At 38.5% G+C, this 16,570-nt stretch overlaps 2 protein-coding genes and 1 pseudogene across 2 annotated transcripts; 2 read left to right on the forward strand and 1 right to left on the reverse strand.

The window, feature by feature from the left end:
• The first annotated feature begins 5,406 nt into the window (after positions 1-5,406).
• On the forward strand, positions 5,407-8,108 carry LOC137963359 (LEAF RUST 10 DISEASE-RESISTANCE LOCUS RECEPTOR-LIKE PROTEIN KINASE-like 2.3). Its single transcript, XM_068810491.1, has 4 exons — positions 5,407-6,283; positions 6,422-6,523; positions 6,796-6,828; positions 6,937-8,108. Exons 1-4 carry the CDS (start codon positions 5,407-5,409, stop codon positions 8,106-8,108), a joined length of 2,184 nt encoding a protein of 727 aa, XP_068666592.1.
• A 2,572-nt stretch (positions 8,109-10,680) lies between these two features.
• On the reverse strand, positions 10,681-12,445 carry LOC137963360 (uncharacterized). The gene is made up of 4 exons (XM_068810492.1): positions 11,603-12,445; positions 11,359-11,517; positions 10,949-11,200; positions 10,681-10,835 (listed from the first exon to the last, which is right to left on the reverse strand). Exons 1-4 carry the CDS (start codon positions 12,443-12,445, stop codon positions 10,803-10,805), a joined length of 1,287 nt encoding a protein of 428 aa, XP_068666593.1. The 3' UTR covers positions 10,681-10,802.
• Positions 12,446-12,474: 29 nt separating this feature from the next.
• On the forward strand, positions 12,475-15,560 carry LOC137963361 (LEAF RUST 10 DISEASE-RESISTANCE LOCUS RECEPTOR-LIKE PROTEIN KINASE-like 2.1; annotated as a pseudogene).
• Positions 15,561-16,570: the final 1,010 nt, after the last annotated feature.

The raw sequence follows: 16,570 nt of genomic DNA on the forward strand, positions 1-16,570 counted from the left end.
AATATCTTTTAAACTTTTATAATAATTAAAAATATAAGCTTAAGATATATATATATGATTGATAAAATTTTATTTTGCAATTAAGATAAACAGGACCTGAATCCCGGCTGAGAGTAACCTATCAACAAAAGTCTTTCGAACCAGGCCTAATGTAAAGATTCTGAACATGAAAATATCGACGATATTTGTCCTGATAGGTGATTTTAGCTGAGAACGAAGCTGGAGTTCCTGTCCCATCCCGGGGGTAGCAAAGAGCCCGGTGAATTGATTCCGCTGTAATTGAAGAGACGAAATGGGGGACTAGACGCAGCCTGGTACAGTGCTCGTGCAACGGTTCATGCTGAAGTTCAGGTAGTTCAAGCGGCTTAGTCGAGGTAAGAGGCGGTCGATACGGTTATGGTGGTAGAGGATTACGTTCGAAAGCAACGAATTTCCTCGAGTGACCGAGGAATGGATTGTCAAAAGGTTGTAGCTGAGATCCAAAGTTTGGAGTGACCTTAGGTTGGAAAAGGACGTTGGGATTCTGCCATGCAGTAAATTTTTACTGATGGCGAGGAAGCGGAGATTCCGGCAATGCGATATGGTTTCAGGGAGCACGCCGATGAGACGACCGGGGACGATGGCAGAGAGCTTACCAATGGCGGGGTCAAGACGGCCAGTGAGACCTGGCGAACCGGCTCTGCGGTCACCAAGGTTTAGTGCTACCACCATATCGGCCTCGTGGTACACGCCAGGGAAATCGCAGGGGTGGCAAGGGGAGAAGGGAGAGAAGGGGAAGAGAGAGAGAAGGGAGCGAAATACCTTCCGGTCAAGAAATGTCGTTGAGGGAGCAAAGAGAACTGGAGATGAGAATTTGCACCCTCATGAACGAACTACTTTTTCAACCGGATGATATTTTCTCCGCGGTTTCTATTTCGTTTCTTTTCTCTTGGAAGTCCATCGTTAGCAAACGGTGCTTCTCTTTTTTTTTTTCTCTTCACGATTTTCTACTGCCCAAATAATGGAAAATCACTTTCTCTCCTCTTTTCTTTCCTTTTTCTTTTTTTGTGGTCTCCAAACAGCCCTAAGTTAAAAAGCCTTTTCCATCTACCTATGTGAATTTTTTATTACACTTTTGAATCTTCAGGGAGGCATTAACATGTAAGCTACATGTTTAACATCTATAATATAGATAGTATCAAAGCAAATCGATTTTCTGCATCTGCCATCCTCTGAATTTTTGTTCCCACTTCCTTTGCCTCTCCACTTGTAATTCATGCTCTACTTCTCTCTCATTCCCACCTGACGCTTTTGTCGTCACCTTCACGTCCACCGTCGCTTTGCCACACCCTCCCAAGCTGACCACCCAGATGATTCAATTTCGATTCCGTCCACCTCACCCACTCCCCCTTTGTATTTACCACGCTCTTTGCGATATTGAGAAACAAAAAACTTCTCTTCCCATTCTCCACCTCGCCCTCTTCCACTGTGGCACTGAGCCCGACCTCGGCTGTCACCCGACGCCACACACCTGTGCTACGCCGAGCCTCTCGTCTATCTGACCCCTCTCCTATCGCCGTCGCCATCACCATCTATTGTCGTCGTCATCATCGCTCCATGTCACCAGTGAAGACCCTGCACGCCTTCTGTGCATATCTCTCCTACTCTGCATCTCTGTATCTCTCAATCCCTCCTAGAATTTCATTGCTTGGTAGAAGATCTGCAGACGTCGTTGTAACCATCATCGTCCCTGTCAACCAAAACCTCCACCCTTCGCTCTTCTCCCATTGTCGTCGACCTTCACCGCTACCACCGCTAGCTCTTCCTCATCTCTTCACAGAACGATACAATTTCGTCCACCCCAACCGCTATCAATGTCGCTGCTCTTTCACATCTCTTCACCGGATGATGCATTCTCTTCGATTTTGACCGCCCCCAGTCGTTACCAGTGTAGCTACACTATTACATCTCTTCACCGAACGATACGTTCTCTTTGATTCCGCCAGCCCTAGCAGTTACCAATGTCGTTTCTCTTCCCAATCGCTCCCGATGCCGCTGCTCTTCACAACCGCTACCAGTGTCACTATTCTTCCCAGTTGTTGCTCTTCCTAACTACTTCTAGTGCCGTTGCTCTTCCTAACTACTACCAATGTTGCCATTCGCTACCAGTGCCACTGCTCTCCCTAGCCGCTACCAGTGCCACTGCTCTCCCTAGCCGCTACCAGTGTCGCTGCTCTCCCAGCCGCTACCAGTGCCGCTGCTCTTCTATATCTTTTCACCAAATGATACGATTTCATCCGCCCCAATCATTACTAGTTCCGCTGCTCTTCCACATCACTTCACCAAACGATGCAATTTCGTCCACCCTAGCCGCTACCAGTGCCACTGCTCTTCCACATCTCTTCCCCGGATGATGCGTTCTCTTCGATTCTGTCCGCCCCAGCTATTACCAGTGTCACTGCTCTTCTACATCTCTTCACTAGATGATGCATTCTCTTTGATTCTGTGTGCCGCAGTTGTTACCAGTGCCACTGCTCTTCTACATCTCATCACCGGACGATGCGATTCCGTTTGCCCTAGTCGCTACCAATGTCGCTGCTCTACTCGTCCTTTTGCTTCCAAGAAACAAATCTCCTTACATAGCCAATGCTAAGTTCACAGTTTTTGTTGCTACGAGACAAGATTGGCCTCTCTAACAAGTGGTATATCGCATGATAAAGGATAAGCATAATTCCTTCAGTTATCGGATAAGATCCCATTGAATTTATCCCATGTTGTATTTACCTTACCATGTAAAGCGTATCTTCTGTATTCTAAATTGTATAAATTTCACCCTTATTCAATTGCTAAGGTGTGGTTTAGTTCAACATCTAACAGTTAATGTCCCTGGTTGAAAATTTATATTTTAGAAAAAACTAAAAATATTTTTTCTTGGATATATATTCCAATAAACTTTTCGATACAATCCTATTAATGCTATTAATAAATTATATAGAAAATTTTAAAATTTTCCAAAGAAAATTGAATGGACCAGTTAGTGTTTTTTTTCTAGGGAAATGAATAAAAATATATAATTAGTCTCATACATTACCATACGTATCCCATAATTTTTCAGTAAAATAAAATGTTGAATACAAAATTAGTCATGTTAAATCAATTATTGTACTCTACATATTGTCCTACATTTGATTTACTTTATTGTTACGAAAAAAGGTTGGCGAATTAATTGCTCCAAATCATCTTCATCTTCTTCTTGATTTTGTCAAAATTCTACATCATTCCCAATTACTTTTACTGGTTGATCTCCTTCAATCCCTTCATAATTGCGATCTGATATCCATATAAGGGAACCAATACTTCATATCAGGTTTAATTCAAAAGCCACATGAGATGATAAGATAACCCAAGGGAACGGCGGATCCCGCAGTTCCCTACGTCGTCCTTCTCCTTGGGTGCCTCTCCAGTGTTTTGGAATGTTCCCAAAGTTACTAAATTACCCATTTTTATTAAATATTAACAAAAATAACCAACTTTCAAACTTAATATAAAATATACCCAACTTTGATCGATCAACTGCACATGTGTATGTCCAACTCGACACATCAGTTATGTGGTACCACATCAGCACACCACATCAACAACTAAAGGAATTAAAGCAATGTCACTTGACACATCATTGAATCGCCATATAATCATCCGTAGGATGTTGTGTCATCGTGTCTTGTTATCATAATGCGACATCAGCCCTCTCTCGACCATTTGATTTTACTTTGATTCGCTCTCTTTTGATGCTCCTCTTTGCTTCCTTCTCGATAGTCACTATTTCTCGTCGCTCTTCTCACCAACACGTACTTCCCTCTCCACACTTTAGAGCTTCGACTCCTTCCTCACGCCCTCTCGCCATGCATGCTTTCCTCTCACTCCGCCGCTGCTCAACATTTTCCATCTCAGCCTTGTCTCTCACCCTTCAACGCGTACTTCCCTCTTGACACTTTAGAACTTTGATGCTTTCCTCTCGCCCTCTCACCATGCCTGCTTCCTTCTCACTTGGCAGTTGCTCGGCCTCACGCTTGATGCCTTCCTCTCAACTGCCCTCTCTTCCTCTCAACCTAGTCTTCGTCTCAACCATGTCTCTCACCCTTCTTTTTCATTCCCCTTGTTCGTCCTCTTGCTGCCCCCTCTCTCAAAGTCGAAACCTATCATTTCATCCTCTTGCCAAGGTAATTTTGTTGTCCCCTCTCTCAAAACCTTATCATTTGATCCTCTAGCCGCCCCCTCTTTCAAAACTGAAGTCGTATTGAACTCCTCTTACCCTCTAAAGCCGATTGACCAAGGTAATTTAGGGTTTCTATTAAATGAACCTAATTATTGTATTTTTTAACTTAGGTATTTAATTACTATATTGATTGTTAGTATGATTTATATTTTAATTTCTGAATTTCTGTTAATGAAATTTTTATCAACTAAAAATAAATTGATATATGATTTAAATTGAAATCATTAATAAGTTTAATTGAAACTTGATTGAATTGATATATGTATTTATTAATCTTCTATATTTTAGTTTATGAATTTCTATGGCATTGAATGTTGTATTTTATTTCGGTAAATTGAACAGATTATTCAATAATCACGATTTTGAATGTTGTATTTTATTTCTGTTAATTTATGGGTAACGACGCCTTTGACTTGATGACTTTAACAGAAAAGGACAATTTCATTATATTAGGGGTGTAAACCTTTAAATAGATTATATTAGGGGTGTAACACAAAAGTTGTGAGTGACAGGAAGGAACCCGGAAGCAACCGATTCATAGATGGACGGAAAGAGAGAGAGTGTTGATGACTCGATAGAATCATGATGTCAATAGCCTTTATTTTAGAGTTTATAGATGGATAAACGCCAGACGATGCCAATACAACCAAAATTATTGAAATTAAACTTTAAAGTAAATGAGACTAATCTCATTAAACTAATTATGAAGTTAAAGATGATGTAATTATCATAGTTGGAAATGCCATTATTTTACATCTAATTAATTACTTAATTACGTTAAGTTACTTAATGATAAATTATAAATATAGTTTTATCAACAACAAATTTAAATTTAAAATATGAAAATGAAAATAGGGAAATTATGATAAAAATATTAATTAACATAAATTAATTGCGTTTAATTGGACAATAATTAAACTTGTATGAGTAACAAAGTAATTTAGTCGATTGTTAGTCAATGTAAATAATTAATTATAATATATTACAAACATATTAGATTGCTTACATTATTGAATTGAATACTTTATTCTTTATATCGACGACTTGAAGAATTAATGCGGCACCCTTGATGATATAAGATAACCCAATGGGACAGCGGATCCGCAGTCTCCCTGCGTCCTTCGCCTCCGCTGCCTCTCCGGTGTTTCGGAATGTTCCCAAGGTTGCTGCTTCCGATTCCTGTAGCCTTACTTCCCCTTCTCCTTCTCTCCAATCTCTTAGGTTTCCTTTCCACTGCCCACGGAGCCGACTCATGTCGCCCTTCTTCTTGCGGAAATATCCAAAACATCAGTTACCCTTTTCGTTTGGAAGGTGATCCCATCCACTGCGGTGATCCCCTCTACCAATTGCGCTGCCGAAACAATCAGACCCTTGTAAATATTAGCACAGGCATCTACTCTGTCAAACAGATCTTCTACGACTCTCAGCGGATTCAAATAGTGGACGCCTCTCTAAAGAGCCATCTTTGCTCCTCCATACCTCAGAATTTTACCTTGATAGATGATTACCGTTTCGACGCCATGGGCGAAGCATACATGTTGACCAATTACTCAAAATTGATTGTCCTTGTGACTTGCCCAAAGCCCATTCACCACCCGTCCTATATTCAAACCGGTATCTGCAAGAAAAACAAGACCTCTCCAGCTTCATATGTCTACACCATCATAGACAACATTCCACTATCCGACTTCCACACAAACTGTGACGTCGTAGCAAAATTCCCTGCACCGGTCGACGGAATTCAGATTCTAACTTCTACGAACATTTTCCAAATTTTGCTCCAAGGCTTCGAGCTCTCTTGGAAGGAACAGCTTTCCTGTCGTCGTTGTTTGGCCGATCACCACGGCTGTATAGACTATTTGGTCACTAAAGGATATCTGAGTGCAGATGAACCTCTTCCGACTCGTTACAAAATGACAGGTGGTCCCTCCATAGAATATCAAGAAGAAGTTTACAGATGCGGATCAAACTTTGAATTTCCGGAATCCTTGCCCAGGTGGTTGCAGAAGTTACTGATTTGGTTGGCTTGTAAGTATAACTCTATGATGAGCTCAGTACTAAAGTATATCTGTTTTTACTCGTTAACAATTGCACAAAAAATTCCCTGTGAATCTTTTTCTTCAGGTGATGGATACTCAGATTGTTACTGATCTCCCAAACATGTAGGTCATCTGGATTTCGTCTTTGATTTCGTATGGACAAACATTCTCAAGCACGACAAAAACTACAACAATTTGTACTTCAGGGATAATAATAATGCTCTATATGGTAAGAGTCATCGTTGTACCCAAGCCGCACGCACGCACGAGTATATCCTTCTATTCATTGCGGAATAAAATAATGCTCCTCACACGTACGAGTACATGCCGTTCAAGAGCCCGCATATGGAATCAGAGGGTCTCGAATCTTGTACTCATTCGGTGATCATTTTGATCTGAGGCTGTTCACTATCTCTCTCAAAATTGAGTTCACTAAGCTCAAAATTTGCATCCCTTTCAAGGCCTTACAAATCTTCCTCTCTTCTTTTCCTATATCTGCAGTTTACGACTGGATCACTGTCATTGCGCTCCCAAGTAAGATCAACTTCTGCTCTATCTTATTGCGTAGACAAAAAGTCAGTAATAAAATTGGGTCTTGTAAAATCTAACAGTTCTTCGTTTGTTTCCTTGAGTTTACAATAGTTCTGTTGGCTACAAGAACGGTAATCGGAGTATTATGCCTCGCGGCTTTCCTGGTGTACAAGTGTAGAACCAGAGCGGCATGGATGGATACGACAGTCGAGGAATTCCTTGTTCAATTCAGATACCAGACGCCAAACAGGTACTCTTATCGGGATATTAAGAAGATGACCAGAGGTTTCAAAGAAAAATTGGGCCAAGGAGGCTTCGGAAGCGTGTTTAAGGGAAAACTTTCAAGTGGCAGACTAGTTGCTGTAAAGATGTTGTCCAATGCTAATAGTAACGGTCAGGACTTCATCAACGAAGTTGCCACCATTGGAAGGATTCATCATGCCAACATTGTTGCACTCATTGGGTTTTGCGCAGAAGGATCAAAACGAGCTGTTATCTACGAATTCATGCCAAATGGATCCTTGGACAAATACATTTTCTCTCGTGGTCAAAGTGAAACGAACTCATTGTCATTGACCTGGGAAAAGATACATGAAATCGCTTTGGGAATAGCACGAGGAATCGAATATCTGCACCGAGGCTGCGACATGCGTACTCTACATTTTGACATCAAACCTCACAATATTCTCCTCGATGAAAATTTTGCCCCAAAAGTCTCTGACTTTGGATTGGCAAAATTATACCCAACAAAAGAGAGTTTTGTGACGATGACGGCTCTACGAGGAACGATAGGATACATGGCACCTGAGTTGTTTTATAAAAATATTGGAAGGGTCTCTTACAAGTCAGATGTTTATAGTTATGGAATGCTTCTTATGGAAATGGCTGGTAGAAGGAAAAACATCGACACTTACGCAGAAAACTCAAGTCAGATTGTTTTCCATTTGTGGGCATATGACCAGCTTCAACAAGGAGGTGACCTAAGCATGGGAGATGCAATTGAAGGTGATAAAGAAATGATAGAAAAGATAATATTAGTTGCGCTATGGTGTGTTCAAATGAACCCAAGTGATCGTCCTTCTATGAGCAGAGTCGTAGAAATGTTGGTGGATAGCAAACAACTCTTGTCTTTGCCCGCCAAACCTTTCCTTTCGTCCTCTGATCGGCCCCTGCGGAATGAAGAGAACGCAACAGATTCCAATGGATCATTCAGTATTTATGGAGTTGCTTCTCAGTCACAAACTGGTGTGGAAACAACATCTTTCAGTATCATCAAGAATTAGTCTTTCTTTGTGAATGGGTGAAAATCTTTTGGTTTGAGATGCAGTTAGAAGTTTTTTAAGTATTCTGATTACCCTGAATGTAACTCCTGCAAGTTGATTTGATTTATAGAAGAGAAACAATGGAGTAGTATAATAGTAGAATATGAAAGGAGAGACTAAATAAAAGTTGCACTTCTTCAATCTCATCTATTTTTGTGTGGAAGATAAATGGGATTCATTCGTATTAAAACACGTAATTGGAAATGACCATCTCCGTTATTAAAACATTGTCTAGTAAACCTGAAGTCAATTGATTTGTCTCGATCCGTATTGCAACTTACTCTTTACATTATTTATTTGTGAACCTTTTACTTAAAACTCAATTTCTTATTTTACTTTAAAAAGTCGGGTAAGGGTGAGTTCCTTGTTGCCATATCTCTATATGAGAGGGACTCCTGAGTACTTAGAACACCAGAGTGCCTATTGATAGTTAATCCTTCTAGTTATTAACTAATAATGTCTTATAATTATATATTTTATCAGATTATTTGATTAAAATATATAAAATACCATATATAATTTTAAAATATGTATATATTTATTATTTATTATAAATTTATTTATAAAATATAATAATATTAATAAATATTTAAAAATGATTTACACACTAACAAAGGCTAGGGACATCAATTTTATCCGATTACCCATTTTTTTCCATTGTTTCTTAAATTGAAGAGGCAATGGAATAAAAATCCTACTCAGATATGCAGTCAAATAATTGTATCCGTTTACGGTTTTACTATTGGTTGAACGGAATGGAATTGGATAATACCTATTACACACCCATTTATGCGCACCTTATTATGTATATTGATGTTTAGCTTTTTTATTTCCTACAAATATTATAAGCATGTTATATTTTTTTCTAATTTTAAGAATTTTAAAATATTTGTATCAAATTTTACTATTTTACGATTATTTATCCGTTTACCAGGGTGTTAACCAAGTAAATAAACGAAATTGGAATACCTTAAAAAATAATAAAATAGAACGGATATAGAATCTTGAAACTGGAATCAGAATGGTATACAAAATAGCCTATTTTGTTTCATCCGTATACCGTTTACACCCTTAACAGAGGCCGCTCATCCACCCAGGGTAAAACCAACTCCTTTTAAGGTCTTACAAGGAAAAACCTTAAGGGGGGAAGGGTGATTAGGTTTATCAAATTTATATGGCTAAATTAAAACATTGATTGCATTCTAAGTGTTCAATGGAGAGAATAAATATATAATCAACCATTACACCAAGAATTTTTATAGTAGTTCACAATCAATTTTTTAGATTGTTACTCCAATCCAAATGAGCTCTTGCCTTGGAATTAATTTTTTTTACTATGATCAGCCAAACAACATCTACATCAAAGAGTCTTGAGAAACTCAATTGCATCACCTGTCGAAGCAGTTTATGACTTATGGTCAACAATTTTTAAGTACATGCACTTAGACCCAGCTAAGAGATTTTTTGAAAACTTCCAATAAGCTTATACATGCTTTGATTGGATTACATGCAAGGGTGACTTACTTTTATATTTGAAGTACAATTATGCCTCTTGTTATGCAAATACTACAATCAAGTATATAAGAATTGATTACACCCAATCCTTGTTCTTCCTTCTTTAACCCAGGATGCCATTGAGAAGCTCCTGATCTTGACAAGAAATCATTTCAGCATCATGGGCTTTGGAGATCAAACAACTTGCCCCCTTCAGAGGCTTGGACTGATGAAGTTGTTCTCACACTTCATATTAGTTGTTTCTTTGCGTTCTCACAAAAAAGTCGACGAGTCAACTCCTTTCATTGTGTTCGAGCATTTATAATGTTTTCCCTTCCTCATATTGATGGGGTTGATTCTTTTGCAAAAGGGGTTGTTTCTAGTGGTCATTTCTTAATAATGAACGTGACCAACTCCTTTTTACTTCATATTTCAATTTTTCATTCTGCAAATAATGAGGTCAAACTCCTTTGCATCGTGGCTCTTCAAAAGGTCAGTCTCTACTTAAGTGGTCGACTCATAACTATTTTCTCAACTCTTTTGGCCATTTTTGCTCTTCTTGCCTCTTTTTGGACTACAGTTTAGATGTCTAGGCTAACAATCTTTAACAAAGACTTTTCTTGCTCCTCTCCGGTTACAAGAACTTGAGTTGCTTGTTGTGCTAAGTGTTTATCAACGCCATTTGGACAGTTCTCTATACAATTGATTGTAGAGTGTTTTCTCTCTCTCTCTCTCTCTCTCTCTCTCTTGTTCCGTAAAACAGTGTTTCTAGGTAGTTCAGGTGGTGTATTTTTTGGCATAAACTGTTTGCTTCACTCTTTGTAAGGATTGTTGGGACAGATCATGTCTGTCAAAGTGATATGGTGTCAGAAATGCTGCTTCTACCAGTTTTAGGTTCACGTTGATAGGGGTTTTTAGTCTTTTTTGCCTGACTTCTTATGAAGATAACCAATGCCAATACTAATAGTCACACCATAATTCCAATGAAAACTTGTGGCCAAGTATAACTTGGAAACCACGTACTTATTTTCGCCTACAATTAACAAGATATGAATTGAGTGAGTTTTTAAGTCAAACTCGTTAAGATACAAAGTTGCTTTCTTCTATTATCACGAATGTCTCTTGGCTTGTTGCATGCTGTGTATTGCCCGGTGCTCTTGCTTATGGTTGAAGAAAAGCGGCTCTCTTTGACTTCTGATATAAAACAATAAGACACATAAAATTATTTCTACTGTATCTAAAACGTATCTTCTCAAATATGCAAGTGAAGAATGTAAATACTGAAGAAATAGAAAAAGATGCCTTACATGAGAAGTTGAAGAACCTGCAAGTTGCTTTGATGTTGGGTCAGCTACCAAGATATAGAAGAGACCCATTACTCCTGTATGCATTCGAGTACTGTTGTAATTCGATTCCAAAGTCAAAATCTCCCCATCAGCAATCCTAACAGATCCCCGCTTTGGATAGCAGGTAGACATTCCCACAAGATAGTCAGCTTCATTTCCAGCTTCCTTTCCATCTCCATAAATCGGGTTTGATGAGCAAATAAGCCGACCATTCTACATCCATTCACAAAAACACAAATTCAAAGAAAAATTAATAGCTGAATTTGAGGCATCAGTAGCAACCTGTGATGGTTGAGACATGAGAAATAACACGATGATTGATGAATATCAGTCATTAAAGTAACCTAGAAAATCTTTTAATTCATTGTCACCTGACGATACAAACTTGAGCCAACCCCACCCCAGTGCTGATGTGCCACACCATAGACAAGTTCACCTCCTCGGGGGAGGACCAGGTTCGTCTTTTTATTATCTACACACATGCCAATGGTCGAAGCTTCTTTGGTGCAAGCCGCAACGTCATATTCAGTCTGAGAATCAAATAAAGAATTATAAGTGTTAGTCCTGTTACTCTGAATCTCTTGATTAACAAATAAAACAAAAGAAAGTAAATACCTTGCAACCAAGTTGAATGTTCTCCTCAGTTGAGTTAGTCCTCTTGCCTGAATCTGTGACATCAAATATGTATATCCTTACAGGCACAACACTTTGGTGCCAGTCCACCCACCTCACAGTATATTTCAGATACAGCTTTCTCCTCACACCCTCAAACCCACGTCTCAATTTACACTGGGTTTGGTCATAGCAACAACGTAAACCCCCAGTGTAATTTTTTGCTAAAGGCTGGCCAGTTCCATCCACAGTAACATCATATAGACTGCACCTACATTCAGTGCATCCCTTGGGATCCACCACACCCCGTGTGTCAATTGCATGAACATTTAACAACCACATCTCTTCATAACCATCTGGAATTTCTGCAGGGTTCCCTATCTCTATTCCATAAGGGTCTGGCACTTTAGTAAGAGTTCGGCGTGTTTCTGATCCAAGCCCAAAGTGCTGACTAAGAACATTATCTGGGCAAATTCCTGAGTTTCCACCTTCAATACGCTCAGGTAGATGACTATTCTGAGTCAGGTTCCCTTTAGAAGAAACTAGTGAGTAGTATCTGATAACGACCCAATGATGTAGGTATGTCTCATGAAGAGGAATGGAATTTCCCAATTCATCAACTACTTCAGCATTAAATTCTTTGAGAGCAATGTGACCCCTTGGAAACTTGATATCAAAGTAATTTTTGTTCAGCACTGAACCAGGTCCCAGAATAAAGGGAGGGGATAAAAAAACAGTAGATTTCCATCCATTTTCATCAGTTATTACAGGCTCTACAGCATAAGCATATACTGTTGAGAGTATGATAATTGATGAGAATATCACCCAAAGAGAATACTGCTTCATTTTCCTGGAAAAGAAGAAGAATTTTTCATATGTACACAAACAAGGTTTTATTCTAACCTGTTGCAGACATAAATGAAAATAAGCAAGAGGATAGCTTCGTATTAAGTATAAAAAGCAGATAAGACAGACTACAACTGAAAAGACTGAACAGAGATAAGTAAATACACATTGGAAAATACCATATTTTCTATATTTTAATTTCTGAATTTCTGTTAATGAAATTTTTATCAACTAAAAATAAATTGATATATGATTTAAATTGAAATCATTACTAAGTTTAATTGAAACTTGATTGAATTGATATATGTATTTATTAATCTTCTATATTTTAGTTTATGAATTTCTATGGCATTGAATGTTGTATTTTATTTCGGTAAATTGAACAGATTATTCAATATTCATCTGCTGCCTCTCCAGTGTTTCGGAATGTTCCTAAGGTTAGCCTTACTTCCCCTTCTCCTTCTCTCCAATCTCTTAGGTTTCCTTTCCACCTGCAATGTCGCCCTTCTTCTTGCGGAATTATCCGAAACATCAGTCACCCTTTTCGTTTGGAAGGTGATCCCATCCACTGCGGTGATCCCCTCTACGAATTGCAGTGCCGAAACAATCAGACCCTTCTAGATATTAGGTCACGCATCAACTCTGACAACTTCACCCTTGTAAATGTTAGCTTAGGCATCTACTCTGTCAAACAGATCTTCTACGACTCTCGGCAAATTCAAATAGTGCACGCCTCTCTAAAGAGCCATCTTTGCTCCTCCATCCCTCTCAATTTTTCCTTGATACATAATTATTATTACAATGGGGACAGTTTCGACGCCAGGGGCAAAGCATACATGTTGACCAATTACTCGAAACATATTGTCCTTGTGACTTGCCCAAAGCCCATTCACCACCCGTCCTATATTCAAACCGGTATCTGCAAGAAAAACAAGACCTCTCCAGCTTCATATGTCTACACCATCATAGATAAGATTGCACTATCCGACTTCCACACAAACTGTGACATCGTAGCAAAATTCCCTGCACCGGTCGACGGAATTCAGATCCTAACTTCTACGAACATTTTCCAAATTTTGCTCCATGGCTTCGAGCTCTCTTGGAAGGAGCAGCTTTCCTGTCGTCCTTGTTTTGCCAATAACTACGGCTGTATAGACTATATGGTCACTAAAGGATATCTGAGAGCAGATGAACCTCTTCCGTCCTATTACAAAATGACAGGTGGTCACTGCATAGACTCTCAAGGAGGAGGTTATAGATGCGGAGAAAACTTTGCAAATACGGAATCCTTGCCCAGGTGGTTGCAGAAGTTACTGGTTTGGTCGGCTTGTAAGAATAACTCTATGATGAGCTCAGTACTAAAGCGTATCTGTTTTTACTCATTTACAATTGCACAAAAAATTCCCTTTGAATCTTTTTCTTCATGTGATGGATGCTCATATTGTTACTGATTTCCGAAACATGTAGGTCATGTGGACTTCGTCTTTGAGTTCGTACGGAGAAACATTCTCAAGAAAGATATGAAGGACTATCATATAGATTACGCTGAATCTGGTAGAGTCATATCCTCCTTCCATTCATTGCGGAATAAAAAATACTCCTCACACGCACGAGTACATGCCATTCAAGAGCCCTCACATGGAATCAGAGGGTCTCGAATTTTGTACTCATGCCGGTGATCATTTTGATCTGAGGCTCTTCATTGTCTGTTTTAATTGAGTTTACTAAGTTCAAAATTTTCTATATATTTTGACGTTTCAAGGCCTTACATATCTTCCTCACTTCTTTGCCTATCTCTGCAGTTTACGAGTGGACCATAGTCGTTGCGCCCCCAAGTAAGATCAACTTCTGCACTGCCTTATTGCGTTGACAAAAAGTCATTAATAAAATTGACTCTCGTAAAATCTAACAATTCTTCGTTGGTTTCCTCGAGTTTACAATAGTTCTGTTGGCTATAAGAACGGTAATCGGAGTATTATGCTTCGCAGCTTTCCTGGTGTACAAGTGTAGAACCAGAGCGGCATGGATGGATACGACAGTTGAGGAATTCCTTGTTCAATTCAAACACCAGACGCCAAACAGGTACTCTTATCGGGATATTAAGAAGATGACAAGAGGTTTCAAAGAAAAATTGGGCCAAGGAGGCTTCGGAAGCGTGTTTAAAGGAAAGCTTTCAAGTGGCAGACTAGTTGCTGTAAAGATGTTGTCCAATGCTAATAGTAACGGTCAGGACTTCATCAACGAAGTTGCCACCATTGGAAGGATTCATCATGCCAACATTGTTGCACTCATTGGGTTTTGCGCAGAAGGATCAAAACGAGCTGTTATCTACGAATTCATGCCAAATGGATCCTTGGACAAATACATTTTCTCTCGTGGTCAAAGTGAAACGAACTCATTGTCATTGAGCTGGGAAAAGATACATGAGATCGCTCTGGGAATAGCACGAGGAATCGAATATCTGCACTGAGGCTGCGACATGCGTATTCTACATTTTGACATCAAACCTCACAATATTCTCCTCGATGAAAATTTTGCCCCAAAAGTCTCTGACTTTGGATTGGCAAAATTATACCCAACAAAAGAGAGTTTTGTGACGATGACGGCTCTACGAGGAACGATAGGATACATGGCACCTGAGTTGTTCTATAAAAATATCGGAAGGGTCTCTTACAAGTCAGATGTTTATAGTTATGGAATGCTTCTAATGGAAATGGCTGGTAGAAAGAAAAACATCGATACTTATGCAGAAAACTCGAGTCAAATTGTTTTCCATCTGTGGGCATACGACCGGCTTCAACAAGGAGGTGACCTAAGCGTGGGGGATGCATTTGAAAGTGATAAAGAAATGATAGAAAAGATAATATTAGTTGTGTTATGGTGCATTCAAACGAACCCAAGTGATCGTCCTTCCATGAGCAGAGTCGTAGAAATGTTGGTGGATAGCAAACAACTCTTGTCTTTGCCAGCCAAACCTTTCCTTTCGTCCCTAGATCGGCCCCTGCGGAATGAAGAGAATGCAACAGATTCCAATGGATCATTCAGTATTTATGGAGTTGCTTCTCAGTCACAAACTCGTGTGGAAACAACATCTTTCAGTATCATCACAAATTAGTCTTTCTTTGTGAATTGTTGAAAATCTTTTGGTCGGAGATGCAGTTAGAAGTTTTTTAAGTATTATGATTACCCTGAATGTAACTCCTGCAAGTTGATTGGATTTATAGAACATAAACAATGAAAATCTTTTGGTTTGAGATGTAGTTAGAAGTTTCTTATGTATTATGATTACCGAGATTGTAACTCCTGCAAGTTGATTGGATTTTTAGAACAGAAACAATGGAGCAGTATAACAGTAGAATATGAAAGGAGTGACCAAATAAAAGTTGTGCTTCTTCAATCTCATCTATTTTTTTGTGCTTATGAATTATTCTATATGGTCCACGTAATTGGAAATGACCAACTCCGTTATTAAAACACTGCCTAGTAAACCTGAAGTCAATTGATTTGTCTCGATCCATATTGCAACTTACTCTTTACATTATTTATTTGTAAACCTTTTACTTAAAGCTCAATTTCTTATTTTACTTTAAAAAGTCAGGTAAGGGTGAGTTCTCTGTTGCCATTTCTCTATATGAGATGGACTCCAAGTACTTAGAACATTAGAATGCTTATTGATAATTAATTCTTATAATTATTAACTAATAGTGTCTTATAATTGTATTTTTTATCAGATTATTTGATTAAAATATAAAAAATATCATATATAATTTTCAAATATGTAAATATTTATTAAATTTTATAAATTTATTTATTAAATATAATAATATTAATAAATATTTAAAAATGATTTAAACACTAACAAAGGCTAGGGATATCAATTTTATATGATTACCCATTTTTCGACCATTGTTTCTTAAATAGAAGAGAGATGGAATAAAAATCTTACTCATGTATGCAGTCAAATAATTGTATCCGTTTACCATTTTACTATTGGCTTGGATAATACCTATTACATAGCCATTTATTCTTTTATCGATTATATAAGGGTATTATATAATTCCTTTATATACCTATGGAGGGAGGCACCTTATTTTGTATATTGGTGTTTAGGTTTTTTACAACCAA

The sequence above is a fragment of the Aristolochia californica genome, unplaced genomic scaffold (genome assembly GCF_029961685.1).
Source record: "Aristolochia californica isolate CCGP_79_NKW_82.1479 unplaced genomic scaffold, dmAriCali1.0.hap1 SCAF_4, whole genome shotgun sequence".
NCBI lineage: Eukaryota > Viridiplantae > Streptophyta > Magnoliopsida > Piperales > Aristolochiaceae > Aristolochia > Aristolochia californica.

Excerpts from the sequence above, each read along its gene's own strand:
- LOC137963359 (XM_068810491.1), top strand. The coding sequence starts at position 5,407 with ATGTTCCCAAGGTTGCTGCTTCCGATTCCTGTAGCCTTACTTCCCCTT. Across the intron at positions 6,524-6,795 it reads TAATAATAATGCTCTATATG|TTTACGACTGGATCACTGTC; the intron begins GTAAGAGTCATC and ends CTATATCTGCAG. Across the intron at positions 6,829-6,936 it reads CACTGTCATTGCGCTCCCAA|TTCTGTTGGCTACAAGAACG; the intron begins GTAAGATCAACT and ends AGTTTACAATAG.
- LOC137963360 (XM_068810492.1), bottom strand. The coding sequence starts at position 12,445 with ATGAAGCAGTATTCTCTTTGGGTGATATTCTCATCAATTATCATACTC. Across the intron at positions 11,518-11,602 it reads ACATTCAACTTGGTTGCAAG|ACTGAATATGACGTTGCGGC; the intron begins GTATTTACTTTC and ends TTTGATTCTCAG. Across the intron at positions 11,201-11,358 it reads GCTCAAGTTTGTATCGTCAG|AATGGTCGGCTTATTTGCTC; the intron begins GTGACAATGAAT and ends GAATGGATGTAG.